Raw genomic sequence first — 24,495 nt, 5'->3', positions numbered from 1 at the left:
TAGACAGGGTTGCCAGGCCAGTTCTTTACTCTTTCAGTACTATATCCGTTGCAAGATAATTTGGCTGAAACTCCGACAAAATATGTACTTTTTGTACATATTTTGTCTGAATTCCATCCGAATTATCTTGCAGCGGATAGTAGTGTTGCTTTCAAAAAATCAATAGAAATCAGTACATTCTTTTTAGGCCCTGTAAATACAGTAAAATCTGTGTTAACGGTTACCTGTCAAAATCGCCCGGTTTCATAATCAACTTAAAGTAAACATTAAGTAAAGTTCATTTTAAAGTTGACATTTACCCATATATGAATTTTGATAAAGGTAGGTACCAACTTACTTAAAATTTAAAATCCACTTTAACTCATTATGAAACCGAGCGTTACAATCATTTTGAAAATTCTCCAAACCAATTATATGAAGATTTCCTTATTTAGATCTGGTATTTACCAGTTTCATTTCTCTGTCCATCTATTATCATCATCTACGTCCTGAATCTTATTTTCGGTAATGACATTGGGAAATTGTAACAAAATGTCTGAAAATTAATTTAGAAATGGGGTGAATACTATTAAAAAGCAAATTTTATTTTAGTGATAACAAAATATTGAAATATACCAAACATCTAATAAAAAACATTGCCTACTAGAACTTTTTAAATAATAGAAAAAATATACCAAAACAGTAGATATCTACTAAATGTGGCAACGCTGTTAAGGAGAATGATACACTTCATTGCACTGGTCACATGACCTCTGTCACCCAATAAGAGGGTGTGTTCTAAAGTGGTTGGGATAGTCGGTCCAGGCCGTGTTTGGTCGGCGATTGGGCTTCTCGGTTGTCTCATCCGTCTATGGTTGGTAATAAGGTATATTTTAAGTAATATTGGTAATGTTGTTTAATGCACCATTTTGGTTTTTTTGGGATGTAAAGAAAATAAAAACACAAAATATAAAAAATGCAGGCATTTTCTAATACTTTTAAAAGCACCATCAATACATTAAATTTATACAAAACATCTTTAACATAAATTCTGGCTTTTATATTAAAATTATATTTTTTAAATTTGCATATTTTTTGTTAAAAAGGTGATAAAAAATGAGCGCGTGTGTTTTTTAAAGGTGGAATATCCATATTTGACGGTAATCTGAGATGCGTTTATAAATTTCACATCAGGTAATTTTGTCTAAGTCCTTATTTATGTATTTATATAAATTTAAATACCTGATATGATGTCAAAATAGTTTACTTTTTATATAGGTAAAAAAACATAACCAGTCCGACTCTTTGAGCAACCATTGCACGCAGGCACTTTTTATAGTCGCTTCAGTTGTCTTATGCAACGCTTAAGGTTGCCTAGGCAACGTCAAGACAACTCAAAAATGGTCCACCAAATTAGTGCAGAATTGGGTCGTCTTCTAGGCAATAACAACGTTGTAACAAAACGTTGCCACGCGGTAGACAACGTTGTCGCGTCGACAAATTGCTACTTGGGAGAATTCCATTAACTTTCACACCCCATTCCAAATTATGCAATGCTTCCTTAAATATTCTATTTGAATATAAATAGAATAACAGGGAGACAGTATACCCCTGTCTGACACCTCTTTGTATTTTAGATATTACTGTTGATTTTACATTAATGCAAGCTGTCGCTGTTTGACGATAGTATAATTTTTTTCTATGATCCGTACATCTTGACTGTCAACTGCTTTCTGCTTTATCCTTCAGTATTTTAATTAATTTGTTATGCTGTACTCGATCAAAGGCCTCCTCATAGTCAATAAATACAGCAAAGACGTCTTTCCTTTGATCTCGGCATTTCTGCAATAATACATTTAGTGCAAAGAGTGCGTCCCAAGTTCCCAGTCCATTTCTGAAGCCAAATTGTGTTTCATCTTGCTCTTCTTCACATTGTGTTGCCCATATATATTAACTATGATTTTTAAAGTGACAACAGAAAATATGTTTTTTTAAAAATATTAGAAAACTATTCATTTTGTGAACTGAAAAAGTGGCAACACCGCTTGCATGTTATCTAGGCTCCTCCTATCCAAAGGAAGGTCAGCTGGAGCTGGGAAATTTTTATGAATTTTATGTCAGTTTTTGTGAAGATTTGCAAATTAAAATTTTCCCTAAGAGTAATGTCAAAATCTCGTCTATCGCCCTTAAGAAAAGTGTACCTAGTAATTAGTTGTTAAATATAGTGAACATGGTCCGCGAAAGAACCTCATTTCCTCAAGAACCTTGTCTCCGCTGATAAGGATAAGATTCTTATCAAGTTCTAGTTGACAGCTGAGCAATATGTTAATAAATATAAAGCAGTTTTACTCGCGAATTTTTCGTTAAAATTAAAATGTTTTACTTTGAGAATTTTTTCGTAAGTTTTTTACTCAGTGTTGTGATCTTGACGACCCAAACATGCTCATCCAAAGAACAAAAACATATGAGTTCCAAAGAAAGAATACAATTAAGGTAAGCCTTCCTATTTTTAGTCATATCTATGGTATTTGTCGGTATTTGTAATTGTATACCACTTATCCAAACTCCAAACCATAAGCAATTATTAACATGAAAACACAAGACACATAGGCAGATAAAGCTCATTGAATTACACCTACTATTTTCAATACATAAACATGAATGAAAATCAGTGATTTTACAATACATAACTAGAAATTGTACAGTTGCTTTGTTTGAAATCCATTCATAAAAACTTGTTCCCATTTCTTCTATGTCCCATTTTTACTAGGTCTATCTACTCTCTATACTGTGTGTGTTGTTTTGCTTCCAATAATGAGTAACCAGTCATGTCCTTTATTTGGTCCGCTCATCGTACTGGAGATCTTCCTCCGGATCTTTTGCCTGCTACTTTGCCTTCAACTATCATTCATTCCATGGCTTGTCTTCTTCTGGTTATATGTCAAAGATATCTTAGTATATTTTGGTTGATAGTTGTGGTGAGTCTAGTTTTTATGTAAAGTTCTGCTAGAATTGAATTATATTTGTGCGATGTGACATCAAACCAATTCCTTAGTGGTGTCCCTCTTTTGTTCCTCCTTTATTCTCCTGCTTGCAAAACTCCTCTTAGCTTGAAGGATATTTCTTTGTTGTGACGTTCTTTATACTACTATTAGTTTACAGGGTTTTCCAACGCCTTCCAACTCCTAACCACCATTCTTCTCTGTTTAACCATAGACCTGGAGGGATTTCTCTTTCCTCTAGTTCTTTCTCAATTCCCTCCCTCCAGCTTCTTCTTGGCTGACTAACTGAAGTCTTCAAGCCACACGACAATGACCAAGTACAAGAAGTAGAGCAGGAACTAGCCTTGCCAATTAATCAATGAGAGCCACTAACTTTAATTACACCGAAGGAGATCAAAGATGAAATTAATCATTTGAATGAAAAGAAGGCACCAGTCACTGATCTCATAACAGCAGCAATGCTAAAACAACTTCCTAAAAATGGTATAATGAAGTTATTGTACATATTAAATGCAATCTTAAGACTTAATTTATTGGCCTAAATCACTAAAAATTGCCCAAGTAATTATGATACCGAAACCTGGTAAAGCTTTAATGGATGTTTCATCATACTGCCCAATAAATCTACTGCCAATAGTATCAAAATTTCTTGAAAAGCTGTTACTTAAAAGAATTATGAGCGACCTAGAATTCCAAAACTGGATCCCAGAACACCAATTTGGATTCTGACAAGCTTATTCTACAGTGCAACAATGCCATCGCATATCCAATGTAATTAATAGAGCTTTGGACAATAAACAATATTGCACAGCAGCCTTTCTGGACATCAGCCAAGCATTTGATAAGGTATGGCACCCAGGATTACTTTATAAAATCAAAAAATCTCTATCCAGCAAATACTTTGAGTTATTAAAATCATATCTAAATCACAGATAATTTGAAACTAAAGTGGAGGATGAACTATCAAACCGTAACAAAATTCAATCAGGAGTCCCACAAGGTAGTATACTGGGTCCACTTCTTTATGTACTGTACACATCCGATTTACCAACCTCTCCACAAACCACCATTGGAACTTTCGCTGATGACAGAAATATTTGCAACTGAAGAGGATCCAACAGCTGCAGTATTAAAACTTCAAGAACACCTAGACCAAATTGGACAGTGGTTAAAGAAATGGAAGATAAAAGCTAATGAAACTAAGTCAGCACATATAACTTTCACACTAAGGAAAGACCAATGCCCAAATATTAGCATTAATCAAGTCAACATACCCCAACAGAATATCGTCAAATACCTGGGGCTTTATCTTGATTCTAAATTAAACTGGAAACAACACATTTTAAAGAAGAAAAAACAAATTGAGTTGAGAGTGAAAGAAATTAATTTTCTTATAGGTCGAAAATCTCGACTCTCAATTGAGAACAAACTGCTCATTTATAAAACAGTCATCAAACCTATATGGGCATATGGTATGGTATAGAACTATGGAGTTGTGCCAGCAAATCAAATACAAAATTATCCAAAGAACTTAATCAAAAATTCTACCCACCATCGCAAATGCCCTGTTTTTCCAACCAAACTCTTCATAGAGACCTAAACATTCCGTTAGTCAGCACAGTAATTCAAGAAAGAGCCAACAGGCAACAAACAACAGAGAAGATTGCGAAGATTATGGTCCATAGATATTCGCTGAAACTGAGGCGAAACCGCTGGGTGATGTACCTACCTCATAACACCATATTAGTGTACAATACTATAGTTGATATAAGTTATTGTACTTGTTATCAAATTAACTCATAGAATATGTAATTCTGATTGTTAATAAATGCTTACAAAAAAAATGTACTTGATATGTTAAAAATATCTATTTCTAACAATTTTAAAGCTAATTGGTTCTCACCAAAGCTACAAATTCCACAAATAAATATAAAAAAAAATTGCGCATTACTACGATCCTCCTCGAGGCACTTACGAGTGGAAAGCAATGGTGCAAAATTTTTCATCAAGTTATCACGGAAAAGGATAAAATGTGAATATGTTTCTCATGGCGCAACTGCTCGTATCGTATATGAGCTGTAAATGAGAATGTGGTTCATCATGGATATAGCTTTTCTACCCTTTATGTTTCTGTCTTTTATAGCAGCATCAAGTGTTCCATTTTCAGTTATCTCCTGTGGCTTTCTTTATACCACCAACAATTTTTCTCAAGATTTTCCTCTTTCACATCTCTAGCTTTTTTCTTCTTCCTGATTCATTGTCGTAAGTTTCATAAACATACAACACATTAAAACAGGGCTCTCCCTGTTTTAATCCACTATTGACATTAAGCTTATTTGAAAATCTTGTTTCTATCAATACTTTATTGACTGTATATGCTTTTTCTCATGAGGATCTTTCAGTGCATCACAGTTTTTCGATTTATTTCTAACACATTAAATTCTATGTGACAGAAAAAAACGCATGTCGGTGATTACTTTTCATCGGTGACATTTATAACATTTATTCTAGTTGTCAATATATGGCGCCATAATCGAAAATAAAATAATTTGTGAATTATATAATATATCTACGAATATAATCTAAACAATTTATGTATAAGACTATACAAATCAAAGAAAATACCATTTTATAAATGCAATAAACACAATTGATTTGTTTTTTTGCCAAATTGCAAATAAAATGTGACAACTGTCAGATTTAATTAAAATGTCGTGTCACTAAAATGTATATTATCACGGACTTAGCTTTTTTTTTTCTATCATTGTGACGCACTGAAAAATGCTCATGAAAAGAAGCATAACACTTAAATTAAACAATCGGTTTTTTTCATTTTCTTTATTAAAATAATAAATAAATATGAAAAAAATTCTCAAATACATTATACAAACTTTTTAACATACTTACATATTATTATTTATTTATTAATAACTGGAACTTAACAAAATTGGAAAACTTTTGCATACAAGAGTTAATAAATCTCTCAAAACTGTTCCAGTCTCATAGTAATCTTGTAATCTTAGGGCCGGTTGTTCGAACGCTAATCAAAACTGATCATTATCAAGTATTTAATTACAATCATATTTGATTAAGCGTACTTCTGACAGATGTCGCATTTTGAGGTTATGTTGACTGATTTATTTTATTATTTTGGTTTTAATTTAAAATAAAACATAATTAAACTCTTTCTGATGTTAATTTCTTGTTTTTACTTACAAATCAATAATAATAATAAGCAATTTTTAATAATTTAAGAGCTGCGGCTATATTTTAATTACTGTTTTACCTACAATCAATAACTGATTAGTGTTTTACACGTATTTTTCATGTCGCGATTTGATTCTCATCAAGAAAATTGATTACAATAAATGATTGATTATAATCAACTTCTTGATTAGCGTTCGAACAACCGGCCCTAAAAGTATCAATCTGATATCTGATCAGTCACGTCATCACTGATGCAATTAAGCTCTTTAAAAATTGAAACCAACTTAGCAGCTTTGACATTGACTAGTCGATTATGTAGTTTGAAATGGTAAACTGTATGTTGAGGAGAAGAGTATTTCTATGTTGGCTGACAATGCATTAACTGTGTGGAGCTGTTGAACAAGTTCCAATGCTGTAGTATTTATATTTTTCATAGAACGCCACCATGTCTATGGTATTACATTCTCAATTAAATGTTTAGAGAACGTATATAGTTTAAAGGGTACACACTTTGCCTGGTAATTAATAATAATTGGCAATGCTCCTGGATGATAATTGATAATTTATAATGGATGGATGATAAGTTTATTTCCACTAAAGCGCTTATCAAGCAAATTTGCCAAAAAATGAACTGGGGTCAAAGCCATTTCCATACGCTCCTTAAGCTCCTTCGTATCATGTACAAAAAATCACCATTTACATGTTTCAAAAAGACACTAAACTTACAGAAGTAAGTTATTTTGTGGTGTAATTGGTGGAATTGATAAATAGTAAATAGTCTGGGGTTCCCCCAGGCAATAGCTCCTAATTGCAATTGGTCTTCTTATTATTATTAAAATCAAAGTTATTAATATTATGTTTAAGAAAATATGATTTAAACAATGTTTTTTCTAAGTTTTTTTGTTTAAAACATAAAATTTAAAACAAAAAACGCATGTTTAAAACAAAAAAATATGTTTTAAATGTGTTTTATTTGTTTAAAACAAAAAATTGAAAAACAAAATAAAACATGTTTAAAACAAAAAAACATGTGTTTTGTATAAAATAAAAAAAAACATGTTTTTTTTCAACCCTGATTTGTAATTATAGACCACTTATCCAAACCATAACCAATTATTAACATGAAAACACAAGACACATAGGCAAATAAAGACTCATTGAATCATACATGTTATTTTCAATACAAAAAACATGAATGACAAACAATGATTTTACAATAACTAGAAATTGTATAGTTACTTTGTTTGTATGCAAATTCCTGAATAAGCAATAAATGGAAACACAGAAGAAATCCATTCATAGAAAATAGCTATTTGTATAACAAGGGAGGAAAGTGCTTCTTTTCCTCCCGAGAATGAAGTTTACTGCCCGACGCTTAGCGGAGGGCAGTAATCATTCAAGGGAGGAAAAGACACTTTACTCCCATGTTATACATATGGTTTTTCCACCTTCCTCAAATTAATAACAAGTCATTTTTCATTTTTACTTAATTTATTTATGTAACTAATCAACAAAATTTATTAAAACTAAAACATAACAAGTAGGTACAATATAACTGTCAACTGTCAAATATAAGTCAAATTATTAATGTAAACATTGTTAAATCAAAATAACAATTTACTGTTTTTACCATTCTGCAAAATACAGGGTGTTTTATAAATAAACGTTAAAATGTATAGATACTTACGTAATAGAAATAGATAGTGTACAGGGCGTCAATAAGTTATATTTCATGAATGAAATACCATGACGTCACTTTTACTTTTCCTCCCTAGGGAGGAAAAATATTTTCCTCCCTAGGGAGGAAAAGCACAACTTTGCTCCCTACAATCAGGTCCGGAAAAGTATTCTTTCGATAGAGGTAGGTGGAAAACTTATTTTCATTTCTTCTTTGTCCTTCCGGACAGCATCAAACCACTTCCTTCGTGGTGTCCCTCTTCTTTTCTATCCTTATTCTTCTGCTTGTATAACTTTTAGTATGTTTCTTTTTTGTGGCTTTCTTTCTCTACCTTTTTTCTTCTCTATGATTCATTGTCCAAGTTTCATGTGCATACAACACCAATGATCACATTATTGTCTCATAAGTTCAAATCTTGGCTGCCCTGGATAAGTTTTTGCCTTTAACAGTGAGTTTAATGATCCTACTGCTTTGTTACCTTACAACAACTGTTTATCTATCAAGGTACTAAAATTCTGTTACCTTCTCAAATTTATATTCTCTCTCATTCATTCTGTGAGATACACGGGTGACATGGTGTTAATTGCAAGCAATTACGAAGAACTTACAGCAAATAATATGGACTCAAGCTAAACACTGCAAAGACAAAGGTGATGGTTGTCAGTAAAAGGCCAATACAACCAGGAGTGGTAAGAGCTTATGGTGAACAACTGGAGAGAACTAACAGTATCACCTACCTTGGTTGTAATCTAATTGAGAACTGGGACATGAACAAGGAAATTAGAATACGTATAGAGAAGGCCAGAGCTGCATTCTTTAAGATGAAGAAACTGTTATGTGGAAACAATATTACTTTGAGTTTGAAAATTAGATTAGTGAGATGCTATGTTTTCTCTAGTCTTTTGTACGGTGTCAAAGGTTGGACTTTAACGGATACACTTCTCAAGAAACTGGAAGCCTTTGTAATCTGGGTGTATCAGAGAATCCTACGAATAAGTTGGGTAGATAGAGTTTGTAATGAAATTGTTTTGAATGTGATGGGAAATAGTACATTCGTTAACGGTAAAATAATGCAAGACCTCTAAATTGTAAAGAACCGCTCCGATTTAGAAGAAATTTTGCAAATAAGCTCATTTTATCCTTCTCTTCAAAAGTGATATGACTACAATGTGTGCTTTTTATTTTTAAGGGGTGAAAACTACCCTTTTTTTCCAAAAATTAAAAACAGACGATATAAGCGTTATTTAAATCTAAATTATGTGTTGGTACGTTAAATAGTATGTTAAATATAGGAATTTGATTGTTTCTCATATTGAAATGTATTTTATAGTTTATAACTATTTTAAACCCTTAAAAACTACCCTCTAAATAAGAATTTGTATAAAAAATATTTTGTAACTTTAAATTAGGTAATGATGTATTTTGTAGTGATCTAAACTTTATTTTATGTTTGCAATTTAGTTTATTAAGTATTTAATATTGTCAACCCTTATAAATTACCCCTACAAATAGATTTATTAGATCATTCACTTACTGTAAAATATTGCAAAACCTGTGAATTTTAAACAACCGCTTGGGTTGACATGAAATTTGACATTCACATAGCTAATAAGTTAAGGAAAAAAAGTGATATAGTACCGATGTGTACTTTTGCCCTGGGGGTGAGTTTCACCCCTTCTCGGGGGTGAAAAAAGATAGGTCCAAAATAAGTGCGAAAATGGATAAGCTGACTAATTCTAAGCAACTTTTGTTCTATAAAGTTTTTTCACTAAGTCAATACTTTTCGAGTTATTTGCGAGTGAATATGTTCATTTTTCAACAAAAGAACCACGTTGTTAGACAGTTTTTCGCAAATAACTCAAAAAGTAAGTATTTTATCGAAAAAATATTCTGAGCAGAAATATAGATTATAAAAAACTGAAAAAATCTGTGTATGTATGAGGTTTGGAGACCTAGTAGAACCAGAGTCGTAGCTAATGAAGTTCCAAGATATGGGGTGTTGAGATTGCTCTTACAAAGTGAAGATTTATTGATTGCTCTAAAACCGGTTGAGATATGCAAATGAAATTTGTTGTGCTTTAAGAGGTAGTTATTACGCATTTATTGACAGACTTACTATTAAGAATTTTATATTCACCATTGGCGCGCATACGGGTACTAGTCTGAATTAAAAAAAAGTACGCCACTGAGGTATTTCAAATTAAAAAGCATTTTTGAGTTACTTATTTAATTTATGACAGAAAATATATCTTCCTTTTTTTTATACGATGCGCCTTTTTCATGAAAAAAAAAAAATAAAATACTTATATCAACGCTTAAAAAAAAAGTATTCGACATAAGTTTCAGTATGGTTTTTTAACGATAACTTCTGTAATTTTCAAGATATTTCATTGTTCCAAAGCTTATTTTGTGGGGAATTATAAGTGCTAAAAGTATTCAGAAGCTGGACTTTCTGGAGGTCTTTGATTTTTAAAGCATGCGATTCAAAGAGCTTAGAAAACTGCTTCTCACACATACGTGCAAATTTAAAATATAAATCTCTCACTCAGTGTTTACCACAGAGACATTGAAAAAACTGAATAAGTTTTAGTATAAAAAATCCTACATTTTAGTATTGATATATGTTTTTCAGATTTCTTTTGGTTTTCAAGTACTTTTGGAAAAATGGAAAACATTTATAAAATATCAAAAAATAATTTAACACTAAATTGAAATTTTTTTCAAACCTAAGCACTTTAAACTGGTTAAAATCTCAGAACACGTAGTCAGGCTATAAATAAACCTAATTGTGTATGGAATAATGTTAATTTTTATTTTTGTGGAAAATTCACCAATTTAAGTAATTATTCTTTTGATTTTTCAACGACATAATCGTTTTGTTTTTGTAATAACTCAGCCATTTTTTATCCAAATCACTTTTATCATAGCACCTTTTAAAGGTATCAGTAAAATATTGAAAAGATGTCTCTATATTTTTTTCTAAAAATCTCTATTTCTTGCGTTATTTAATGATAAAATGTATTCAAGATTAATTCGAAAAAACCCCGATTTTAATTAGGCTGTAACTTAGGTTGTGTTATTGCTATAATAATTTAAAGAACACCATTCCATTCACTAATTTAATAGGTTTCTTTTTGATTGTAATGACTTTTTCGTAAAAATGCATAATTTTAGAGATATTTTTGAAAATCCACTCAAAAACATGCATTTTTCATGTAGGAAATCATCAATTTCGATCGGGAATAACTTGCTAAATATCAATTTACCGAAAAAGTCGTATATAAGATTTTTTACTCAGACTTAAAATATCTATCAATTTCCGAGGTTATTTTGAGGTTAAATATTTCCACCCCCCGAGAAGGGGTGGTACCCACCCCCAGAGCAAAAGCACACATCGGCACAATATCACTTTTTTTCTTTGACATATTATCTATATGTATGCCAAATTTCAAGTCAATCCAAGCGGTTCTTTAAAATTTACCGCAAAAACCGTCAAAAAATGGACTAAAAAGTTACGGAAGTCGTCTTTTCCTAACAGTTTCAGAAAACAGTTTCTATATATTGTTGTGATCTTGATTATTGATATGAGATAATAATTTTATATGTCATTTAATTTAATCAATGCTTTAATAATAATCTAATTAATTTACCAGATCACATATCAATATGTTTTCAATCTCAGTTTTTATAAAATTAATTACTTACATACGTGGCTTCTAAGTATTTCTTAATGGTTCCTAATCGGGATAGGAAAGAAAAGAGTAAAATAATAACACATATGGGTTACAATTGTAATCAAAATATTGTTTATTTTATTTAAATGGCAATCACTGCTTAATATTTGCTATATCTTATTATTCTTAAACATAACATTTATACATGGGAATCTTATTTCCTTTTGATTTCCAATTGAAAGTTTTTATTAACATTTAACTATTATGATTTATCAGCAACAATTCTATTTAAGTTTGATGAAGCTTTTCTGATATTATTGATTATGTTTTTTCAATTTTAAATGTGGTATTTACTACGAAAAACCCATACATTCATGTCCAAACAAATGAGACTGACCTTTTTCTGGTGCACTGAGAATGTCTTCACACAAGACCCGTTTCCTGCTATCCTTGGCTGCAATCAAAACCTCGTCCTGGCTTCCAGTAATGTTCTCCTCTGAAATTAGCTCGTATAGCTCTCGTTTCCTGCTTCTGTCGTGATGCTGTGTTCTACCTTTTTTGAAACTGCAATCAGCTACCGGGAACTCTTGGCTCAAGGAGGTTCTTTTACTCTCAACCTGGCCTACCTCTCGTTCCACGATAGATACTCCACACTCACGGAACTACACCGGCTTTCTCACTCTCCGTACACTACTGTCTACTACTGGACTTCACTTCTCGACAGCTCAAAACATTCTGATCTCTATTTGTCATTCATTCCCCTACTTTCTAAATATCCCTTCCAGATTCACAAATCAAAATTCCACCACCAACTCTCATTCGCAGTATTCCTCAAAACCAATTTTTAAACTTTCTAAATATGCTTAATGGATTTCAAAGAAAATAGTTAATTCCCATTCTAAAATTACTTTCTACTATATACAAATTTTAATGACCTATTCTCTATTTCCACTTAGTCTTATTTAGCATCGGCTAATGATCGATCCTTCCGCGAACAAACGATAATGACCTATTAACGATTTCACTTGAGTCTTATTTAATCACTTCTTAAAATTAAATATAACAATTTGTTGTATACAGGTTGTTCTAAATTTATATGCCCGTGGTTGAGAAAAATTGAAAATATTTTATATTAAATTGAATTTGTCTATAATTATCAAATTTTAATTTTCATATCAAATAGAAATATAACAAATCCCCGCCTTGTATTCGATAAAATTTATCTGCATTTTTAAATAAATTTTCTCGAGGCAAAACCAACTCCCTGTATATTTCCTTACTTTAATCTACGTCTTATACCCCTTCTTCTTGTATTACTCTAATTAGTCCCACCTGTAGAGTAATTGTTTCCTTATTTTCAGTGTCCTCCTCCTGTGTTAGAGTGTCGGCTATTATGTTGTCTTTCCCTTTTTCCCATATCAATCTTCTGTCTTTTTCCTCAGATTTTTCACATACTTTTACCGTGTATTCTGCATCCTCGTTTTCATATGCCTCCTCTTCAAATGCCACTGTTTCGATCATATCTTTTTCGCTTTCATTTGTTAGCTTTATTTCTTCTTCTCCTGAGCTCATCTCTTCTTTTGAGGAATCCCAGTTTTCTTTTGCTTTTGATACTCTCAATTTTTCTTCTTCTGGGCTCAACTCTTCTTTTGAGGAGCCACAGGTTTCATTTTCTTTTGTCTTTTTCTGACTTTTTCTCCCTTTTCTTCTTTGTCCTTGCTTCGTTGCCAAATTCATTTCCACTGTTTGTTCTTTACCTGATTCGTCCGTATTTTGTTTCTCCTGTTCCTTGTTCTGTTCTTCTTCTTTTTCTTCTGTTAGATTCATCGTATTATTTTTAAAATCTATCACTACATGTTTTTCTGCCAATTCGTCAACTCCTACTATCATGTCATGTGACATGTTTGGCATTATTACACATTGTAGTGCATACATCTTCTTACCCAGTCGTACCATTACTCGTATGCCTTCATTTATAGTTGCCAATGTCCGTTTGTTTGCGCCCACTAAATTTACCCTAGGTATTTTGTAAATTAAATTTGTTAAGTTAACTTCTTCTATTAGTTTTCTGTTGACCAATGTTATTTCAGATCCAGTGTCTATCATAATTTTAATTGGTTTCTCGTTGATAAATCCATCCACAAATTTTAAATTAACTCCATTTTTCTTTTCGTTGTTTCTTGCCAATTTAATAAACTCCTTGGGGTTACAAAAGATTCCTGTTTGATTTTTGGTTTTTAGTAAGCGCCGTCGTGAAAAAACGCCGGTTGCTCATCGTAGTTTATATTTTCGTCATAATGTCTCTCTCCGTCATATTCATCTGTCTGGGTATTATTTACTTCTCTTCTATTTTCTCTTGGTCTGTCGGATCTGTTTCGGTTTTCTCGATATCCCTGTTCATTTTGTCTACCATTATTTCTGTTTTCTTGATTTGCGAGTGTGGTGTTTCTATTCTGGTATTCTCGATTTCTGTCCTCATTCCATTGCCTATTTCTTTGTTCATAATTTCCTCTTCCGTTGTCTCTATTTTCGTTTTCCCTTCTGGGATTAAATTCTCGTCTTGTATAGTCCCTCCTATTTTGATTTCTATCTCTGTAATCCTGTGTTTCTCGGAGCCTGTAATCTTCTCGCGACCTTCTTGATTTTCTTTCTCTTAAACGTGATTCTCTTATTTGTAGGAATTGGCATAAACTATCTATGTCTTTGTAGTTTTGCAATGTGATATGGTCTTCCAGCGTTTCTTCGAAATGTCTTGCAATCAGTTCGACTAATTGTTCCGATGAGTAATTATATTGTAGATGTTTTGCGTTATAGTAAATTTGTAATGCATATGTCCTTTCTGATATACCCATCCTATCATTGTATTTCCCATTTTGCAATTCCTTGTTAATTTCCAATTGTTGGACTTTTCCCCAGAAATAATTCAAAAATTTTTGTTCAAATTGTTGCCAACTGTCAAATTCTTCTTCTTTGCAATCGAACCATAGGCTTGCTTCATATTTTAGATGGTTTCTGATAGTTTCTTTTGCTGTTTCGAAATTTCCGATGTGCTGTATTTTCTTTTTCAGGCTATTTATGAACGGCACTGGGTGTAATCTTCTTACATCCCCGCCAAACCTTATCTTCACGTCATCTGTGCTATGTATAACATTTTCTCTTCTTTCTCCTACATTTTGTTGAATATTGATTTCCGCCATCTTTCTTTCCATTTCTTCTCTGATTGCTTGAATAGCGTTTTCAAACTTGTTTTCCACATTTTCCATTTCTTTTTTCTGGCAATTCGTTATCTCCTTTATTTTATTTTGAATTTTCATTTCTTGTTCTTTCATCTCGTTTTTCATTGTTGTCAAACATCCTTTTACTTCCTTTTCATACTTTCCTATGCGTTCCTCCATTTTCTTGTTGTTCTCTTCTATTGCTTGTTTCATTTTTTGTTGTGTTTCATCCATTTTTTTATCCAATTTTTGTTGTGTTTCATCCATTTTCTTTGATGTTTCTTCCTGATTTTTATCCATTGTCCTTTTCGCTTCATCCATTGCTAGTTTTGTTTCTCTTTGATTGTCATCCAGTTTTTGTGACTGGAGTTGCATCAGTTGTAATAGTTTATCTATTCCTGATAATTCTTGCTGTTCTGATGCCATGATTGTCGTGTCTAAAATATCTTCTTGGTCTGAATGTTCTTTTTGTTTTTTGTTGTCCTTGCTTTGGCTTCTTGTCACAGACATTTGTTTTCAAGAAGTACTGTCCCCGCCAAATATGAAATTTTACTAGTATGTTACCAAGACGACTTTTTCTCACCCAAATATTATAAATTGTCAATAAATATATCAAATGTAAATATCGTAAAAATAAAATATTAAATCAGTTATGTAAAATTTGTACCTAAAGAGATCTAAAATTTTATGTTATCAAATGTAAGTATCTCACTTTTTACCACAGGCATATAAATTTTCAAATACCGGCTTTACTCTTTCTATCCTTCAAATTTACCACTAGAAATACTTTACAATGCCCTCCACGTTGGACGACAGTTGTTGTGATCTTGATTATTGATATGAGATAATAATTTTATATGTCATTTAATTTAATCAATGCTTTAATAATAATCTAATTAATTTACCAGATCACATATCAATATGTTTTCAATCTCAGTTTTTATAAAATTAATTACTTACATACGTGGCTTCTAAGTATTTCTTAATGGTTCCTAATCGGGATAGGAAAGAAAAGAGTAAAATAATAACACATATGGGTTACAATTGTAATCAAAATATTGTTTATTTTATTTAAATGGCAATCACTGCTTAATATTTGCTATATCTTATTATTCTTAAACATAACATTTATACATGGGAATCTTATTTCCTTTTGATTTCCAATTGAAAGTTTTTATTAACATTTAACTATTATGATTTATCAGCAACAATTCTATTTAAGTTTGATGAAGCTTTTCTGATATTATTGATTATGTTTTTTCAATTTTAAATGTGGTATTTACTACGAAAAACCCATACATTCATGTCCAAACAAATGAGACTGACCTTTTTCTGGTGCACTGAGAATGTCTTCACACAAGACCCGTTTCCTGCTATCCTTGGCTGCAATCAAAACCTCGTCCTGGCTTCCAGTAATGTTCTCCTCTGAAATTAGCTCGTATAGCTCTCGTTTCCTGCTTCTGTCGTGATGCTGTGTTCTACCTTTTTTGAAACTGCAATCAGCTACCGGGAACTCTTGGCTCAAGGAGGTTCTTTTACTCTCAACCTGGCCTACCTCTCGTTCCACGATAGATACTCCACACTCACGGAACTACACCGGCTTTCTCACTCTCCGTACACTACTGTCTACTACTGGACTTCACTTCTCGACAGCTCAAAACATTCTGATCTCTATTTGTCATTCATTCCCCTACTTTCTAAATATCCCTTCCAGATTCACAAATCAAAATTCCACCACCAACTCTCATTCGCAGTATTCCTCAAAACCAATTTTTAAACTTTCTAAATATGCTTAATGGATTTCAAAGAAAATAGTTAATTCCCATTCTAAAATTACTTTCTACTATATACAAATTTTAATGACCTATTCTCTATTTCCACTTAGTCTTATTTAGCATCGGCTAATGATCGATCCTTCCGCGAACAAACGATAATGACCTATTAACGATTTCACTTGAGTCTTATTTAATCACTTCTTAAAATTAAATATAACAATTTGTTGTATACAGGTTGTTCTAAATTTATATGCCCGTGGTTGAGAAAAATTGAAAATTTTTTATATTAAATTGAATTTGTCTATAATTATCAAATTTTAATTTTCATATCAAATAGAAATATAACAATATTTCTATATATTCTGACTAGAATATAAACTATTCTAATCAGAACTAGAATATTTTAGCCATGTTATGCGTCATCCAGATAGATATAATAATACAATATACTCCATTTAATAATACAAGGCAAGGTAGACGGAAGAGGTGGGCCAGATTGAAGAACAACATTGTGGCTTAGAAACCTCAGCGAATGGTTTAACAGATCCTCTGCATCCCTTTTTCAAGCTGCCTTCAACAAAATTACTATAACCAAGTTGATAGCCATCTCTTGATAATCCAGCACGGCACATGAAGAAGAAGAAGAAGATTCAATCTTAGAGTGATTCATTTATTTTTTTCTGCATTTTCCCCTCTCATTATCATAATATACAGTATGGTGCAAATGAAAGGAATAAATTCGTTATGTCGTAAACCGGCAACTTTACGGAAAAATCCCGGAACAGGTCGATTTTTATTTTTACATTATGATATTTTGGCATATATATCAACACAAGTGACGTCATCCATCTGGGCGTGATGACGTAATCGATAATTTTTTTTAATGAGAATAGGGATCGTGCGTTAGCTCATTTGAAAGGTTATTCAATTCTCTATTCAGTAATATAAACATTAACATCGTTATTTTTACAGGGTGTCAAAAAAATTTTTTTATATTAAATTAATTGACAAAAAAAGAAGAATGTATGTAATTTATTTAATTCAAAATACATTTACTACTCTCATAAAACAAAAAAAATGTGTATTCGAAAAATTAACATTGCTTTTCGCATAAATGAATTGTTTAAACTTCCAAAAAGCAGGTGCCTAGCGGGATCTGGCTTGAACATTGAATTTAACCGAAAAGCAATGTTTATTTTTCAAATAAACATTTTTTTTTCTGTTTTCTGATAACAGTAAAAAGTATTTTGTATTAAATAAATTATATACATTCTTCTTTTTTGTGAATTAATTTAATTTAAAAAATTGTTTTTGGGCACCCTGTACAAATAATTATGTTAATGTTTACATTACTGATAGCATATACGTCAAAATAATTGTCAAAGTTAATTTAAATTTGGAAATCTCTCCGAAAAATATTAATTTTTGGCGGATTATTTGATTTATACCGTTCTAATTTAGTTTGTTTAGTTTTGTTAAACTTTTCCTTATTTAGTTTACATTTTGAAAGTGTTCATAAGTTAAACGTTACTTGAAAACTCCTCTATGGAGTCATCTAGTGGAGGCGAACCGCCTGATATTGAGAATTCGATGGATAGTAGCTGTGATTTACAAGATTTAAATGGATTTCTACCCAACCAGCCTCAAAATAAGATAAGTAGGAGTATTAATCTTAACAATATTAATGAAAAACAAAATACTTTAGTAAACTCAGATCAACCAGAAAAAACCAGGCCTGTTTATTTATACGAAAAAATTGATTTAGGACCTTTTTACATTTTCATTGAAAACTCCAGTTTAAATTTTACAGGAAAATTAAACGCTGTTAAAATAGGCGAGATCCTATTTACGTTACATCCAGAAATTGACAATTATATAAAAAAAATTGACTCAATCGGACGCAACCGAGTTAGGGTCTCATTTAAAAATTATAGTAGCGCAAATGCTTTAGTTACTTCCAAATTCCTTATTCAAAAAAATCTGACCGCATACATTCCAAAATTTCAATTGTTTAAACTAGGTGTAGTAAGGGATATAGATTCAGATATATCGGAAGAATATCTTAAAAATAGAATAAAGGAATTTGATCACCATTGCAAATTCTCGGTTGAGTATGTGAAACGAATAACAAGAAAAATAGTAGCAGATGACAAAGTAATATTTAATCCAACAAAATCAGTTATTGTGTCTTTTAAATGCCAGAATATACCAAAGTATGTAGTAATTAATCATGTCTTACACACTGTTGAAAAATACCAGCAAAAGGTAATTATCTGTTACCACTGCTATAGGTATGGGCACATGAGTAAGCAGTGTAAAAGTAATCCTCGCTGTTTTAAGTGTCATGAATCTCACCTTTCCGATTCTTGTTCTTTATCATCGTTTAACAAAAAATGTCTATCCTGTGAAGGTGAACACTTCACTAATGAATGGGAGATATGCCCAGAATTTGATCGCCAAAAGAAAATAAAACATTATATGTCTGAAAACAGCTTATCTTTTAAGGAAACAATTAAACTCTTTCCTAAGATAACTTATGCATCTATAGCAGCCAATAATTCCTCAATAAATTCTCATCAAACTCCAAATATGAATGCACCATCCTCTTCATATTCCTTTACTCAATTGTCCACGTCTCAAACATCTTCCAATCAGTTCGCTCTACCTTCAGTTTCAAATAGATATACAATAATAAAACCACCAAAATACAAACGACCTATCTCTTCCTCACCAGACCAAGTAACAATGGAACATCAAAAAATAATAAAGTTAAACCCCATGTCCAACAGACCTGGTGGTATTATCACCTCTTCTTCGTATCAATCTACATTTAATCCAGAACAAGGATCTAAAATACATGAACCATCAAAAGAATTAACAGAATTAATATCAAATATAGTTACAAGTATTATCTCTAATATAAATCACAAAAATTTTGAAATTCCAGAAAAATCAGTTCTAGTAAATTCAATTCAATCAGTTTTAAGTTCTCTCTTATATAATAATGAATAGATTGGTAATTTGTCAATGGAATTGTAGATCGGCTAACTCTAATAGAGAAAACCTTATCCACCTATTAGAAGACCAGAAAGTTGATATCGCATTATTATCAGAAACTAGATTTAAACCAGAAAAGTATTATAACTTTCACGGGTACAATATTGTCAGAGACGACCGCTTTTCAGTAACTGTTGGCGGTGGCTCAGCAATTTTAATAAATTCAAACCTATATTACGAGGAAGTCACCATGAAAGTAGATTTAATAAACGTCAATAAAGTAGCAATAAAAATAAAGTTTAAGTCATATACTGTCACATTTATATCTATGTATGTTCCCCCAGGAACCAAGTTATTGTTACAACAATGGAACAATTTCATAACATCTATAGAAAGACCATTTATAATAGGAGGTGACCTTAATGCTCACCACATTGCCTGGGGCCTAGACAACCAAACAGATATGAAAGGTAAAATCTTGATGGACTGTATAGACGATAATAATTTAATATTCAAAAATGATGGCTCTCCTACTTTCTTTAGGAACTTCTCGAAATCGGCAATAGACCTGACCATTTGTACTCCTGACTTAAACCACCTGATCACTTGGAAAACACTTCGAGACCTATTTGGTTCAGACCATACACCTATAAGAGTAGAGTTAGAGGATCAACCAACTCATACATATAATCCATATTCACAAAAGTGGAATTTAAAGAATGCCGACTGGAAATTATATGAACAGTATTCGGAAGATGTATTCTCTCAATTTAAAGATATAAATTCTTATGAACAAATTTTGCACAATATAAATACAACTGCATCCTACTGCATCCCCAAATTTAAAATAAAAAAACCGACTTCCAGAGGAAAATACTGGTGGGATTTAGAATGTGAAGAAGCAGTCAGAAGAAGACAGGAAAGTTTTTGTATATTCAAAGAAAATCCAAACCATGAAAACCTACTTAAGTATAAAAAAGATGATGCACATGTCAAGAAGATCACTAAACAAACTAAAAGAAATAGCTGGAGAGATTATGTCGGATCCCTAAATAGGTCAGTCCCTATTAAAGATGTATGGTCAAAAGTTAACCGAATAAAAAATAGAAAAACAAAGAACAAAGTCCCTGTTATTCTGTCGGAAGCTTCGTGGATAGAAGAGTTCCATCAAAATATCACACCGCCGTCTGCAGAATTAGTAATTCCTGATTTACAACTAAATGCTCTGTACGACTATCCAGAACCAATCCGTTTCCTAGTCAAACCATTTTCTGCCACTGAACTAAACTTTGCGTTGAAGAAAAACTCAAATTCAGCACCAGGTGCCGATAATATCCATTACTCGATGCTATCAAATCTTTCAAGAATTGGTAAGGCTGCACTACTAAATATATATAATGAAATTTGGATGCGCCGCATAAAGATTCCTGACGATTGGCACGTTTACACTATTATCCCGGTTTTAAAACCAGGAAAATCATCAAAGAATTGGGATTCTTACCGTCCAATCGGTCTGGCTTCCTGTATACTAAAAACATATGAGAGACTTATTAAAAACCGTCTGGAATTTTGGCTAGAAAAGAACGACCTATTACCAAGAAGTCAGTTTGGTTTTAGAAAAGGTAAATCCACACAAGATAGCCTCTGCCACTTTTTAATAGACATTTATAGTTCCTTTACTTATAAGAAAGCAGTTAGTGCTTTGTTCTTAGATATAAAAGGGGCTTACGACAACGTTAATCTTCACATACTATACGCGAAAATGTTGGAAATAGGAATACCCGAGATAGTAACATGGAACATCATTAACTTATACATTAATCGAGCAGTTCACGTTAGATTAAATGGAGATCAATCTAACTCCCGATACACATCTTTGGGACTACCTCAGGGTAGCATCCTAAGTCCTATATTATATATACTGTATACTGCTGAATTAGAAACTAAACTTCCTCAACACATAAAAATCCTACAGTACGCTGATGATGTTGCGATATATGCAGAAAATAAGTCAATAGATAGATGTAATAACTACCTTAAATCGGCATTGAATATTATAAAAAAATGGGCTACCGATAATAACTTAACAATATCAGAGAGTAAATCAACCATTGTTACCTTTACTAAAAAACGATATGTTCCTCAAAGCCATCTACAATTTGATAATACTAGTATTCCTTATAAAACTTCAATAAAATTTCTTGGCGTATTTTTAGACTCCAAATTAAATTGGAAAGAACACACAAATTACATATTACGAAGAATGGAAAATGCAATGAATATCATGAAGACTGTAAGTGTCAGTAACTGGGGAGCTGATCCAAACATATCAATATTACTATACAGAAATTTGATAAGATCAATCTTAGACTATGGATCTATTTTTTATGGCTCAGCATCAAACTCTGTACTCCAAAAAATCGAGAGGATCAAAAATAAGGCACTTAGGTTATGCACTGGTTATCTTCGTAGCACACCTATAGTGGTCATGGAATGTGAGCTTAATGAACCTCCACTTTCATTACGCAGGGAATACCTAAGTGAGAAATTTATAGTTAAAACAGCGGTTAACGATAAACTGCTATTAAATAAAATTGTTCATTTAACCACCTCATACCTAACTCATTATTACTGGGAAAAAAAGAAACTGCTTTTAGTTGTGGAAAGCTTCCTCAACGTTTCTAATTCCATTGGCGACATACACCAAATTGAACAAAGCTCGTCTCGAAAGCTAAATTATGAAGATTATTTATCTCCAGTTAACTGTCATTTAAGTAATATTCGTGCGACAGACTTCCTTACTAAAATAGACCACCTTCAGTGTGTACAAAAAAACTGGGGGAGTTATCAGAAATTATATACGGATGGTTCAAAAATGGAAGGAAAAGTTGGATATGCTATATATTACCCACAAAAAAGTATAAAAATAAACAACAGATTACCTGATAAAATGACAATTTTCACAGCTGAACTCATTGCAATCAAAGAAGCATACAAAATATGTGTTAATCAAAAAGAACTCAATTATGTTATATTTACAGACTGCCAAAGCATTGTAAAGACATTGAAATATAATGTACATAATTTTGCAGAAAATTATATCATCAGTGACATCATAGCAATGAACAGTGAAGCTTTGAAATCGGGCAAAAATATAATATTGTGTTGGATAAAAGCACACATTGGTATAAAAAACAATGAAATAGTAGATGATCTGGCTAAAAAAGCAACAACGAAGGAATCCACTCTGCATACTTATCAACTTCCTATGGAAGACATAATTTCTATTATGAGATCTATCAAACGGACGAAATGGCAGGAACAATACAATAATTCAGACAAAGGAAATTATTACAAAAAAATCCAGCCTACACTTCCCATCAAGACATGGTTTAATCAAGTTTCCAACAAAGGCTTTATCAAAACTATTTGTCGAATAAGAAGTAATCACTGTCTGACTCCAGTCTACAAAAGAGAAATAGGACTTGTAGATAATGATGAATGTTTATGTGGAGAGTTAGCTGATCTACAACATATGCTGTTAGAATGTCCTTTACATTTTATTGAAATATCAAACTTTTTTGCCAATCTAGTTCAAGTTAATGTACAATTTCCTTTTAATCTTATATACCTTTTACAATCAAACAATCTAGATGTTTATAAAATTTTGTACAACCATGTTAATTGTTTAAAATTAAAGCTCTGAGAAAAAAAGAAAAAAAAATAAAAAAAAAAAAAAATAATTAAATAAAATAAAAAGTTACTAAGATCTAAACCTCCGCGAGGTTGAATCGGGTTTAGGTCTTAGCGCGATAAAAAAATATACAAAAAAAAAAAAAAAAAAAAAAAAAAAAAAAAAAAAAAAAAAAAAAAAAACTAAAAAAAATAAAAAATGTAATAAAAAAAATGTTAAAAAATATAATAAAAAAAATAATAAAAAAAACAGTAAAAAAAAAAAAAACAGTAGTACTAATAGTTTTAAATTTAGATACTAAGCATATATTTTGTAAAAGAGAGAATTCAAAACACATTGACTGGCCAGTTGGTTGCTTAAACCAGTGCCAATAAAACATAAACACACACACACACACACACATTACTGATAGGTCTGTATCCCGCGTGTGAAAAAAAAGTTGATTAATAGCAAGCTGAAAATTTGTTAATAGCTTAAGGGTGTCTAGTAGGATAAACTTTGATATATGGAAACACTGTAACAGGGGCAGTTTTAATTGTGGAACAGGTTAAAAATTTGGAACGGTCAGACCACGAAAACGGCACATTTATTTTGTCCGACAGGACAGACTTAAACTCTCCGAACAGAGATTAGACTCTCATGCAAAAATCAGACTGCTATTTATCACCTGTCATAATTCCTGTCATTTGACATATTCTACATATTCCACTCATTAAAACGCCCATTTGGTGATAAATAGCAGTCTGATTTTTGCATGAGAGTTTAATCTCTGTTTGGAGAGTTTAAGTCTGTTCTGTCGGACAAAATACATGTGCCGTTTTCGTGGTCTGACCGTTCCAAATTTTTAACCTGTTCCACAATTAAAACTTCCCCTGTTCCAGTGTTCCCATATATCAAATTTTGTCGGACTAGACACCCTTAAGCTATTAACAAATTTTCAGCTTGCTATTAATCAACTTTTTTTTTCATACGCGGGATCCAGACCTATGAATAGAGAATTGAATAACCTTTCAAATGAGCTAGCACACGACCCCTATTCTCATTAAAAAAAATTATCGATTATGTCATCATGCCCAGATAGATGACGTCACGCATGTGATATACAGGGTGTTTCATTCATAATTGTGCATATAGTAACTGGAGAAACCTTAGCACAAAATACGAAGATTTAACCTAAAACACTTAAATAAAATGTTGTTCCTTACTGAGTTACAGGGTGTTTTATCTTAAAATTTAAAAACAATTTTTGCTCAGCATTTTAAAACTATTCGACG

The 24,495-nt window shown here is 31.9% G+C and overlaps 1 protein-coding gene across 1 annotated transcript in view; it reads left to right on the top strand.

Annotated features, from left to right (window-relative positions):
- Nucleotides 1-2,044: 2,044 nt before the first annotated feature.
- Nucleotides 2,045-24,495, top strand: part of LOC114339713 (ER degradation-enhancing alpha-mannosidase-like protein 3) — a 147,541-nt gene continuing 125,090 nt past the window's right edge. Inside the window, exon 1 of the mRNA XM_050662698.1 lies at nt 2,045-2,472. Coding sequence (XP_050518655.1) covers nt 2,354-2,472 — 119 coding nt within the window. The 5' untranslated portion in view covers nt 2,045-2,353. The remainder of the gene's footprint in view (nt 2,473-24,495) is intronic.

Source organism: Diabrotica virgifera, chromosome 9 (genome assembly GCF_917563875.1).
Source record: "Diabrotica virgifera virgifera chromosome 9, PGI_DIABVI_V3a".
In the NCBI taxonomy this organism is placed as follows: Eukaryota; Metazoa; Arthropoda; class Insecta; order Coleoptera; family Chrysomelidae; genus Diabrotica; species Diabrotica virgifera.
This window is presented reverse-complemented; position numbering and strand designations above follow the sequence as displayed.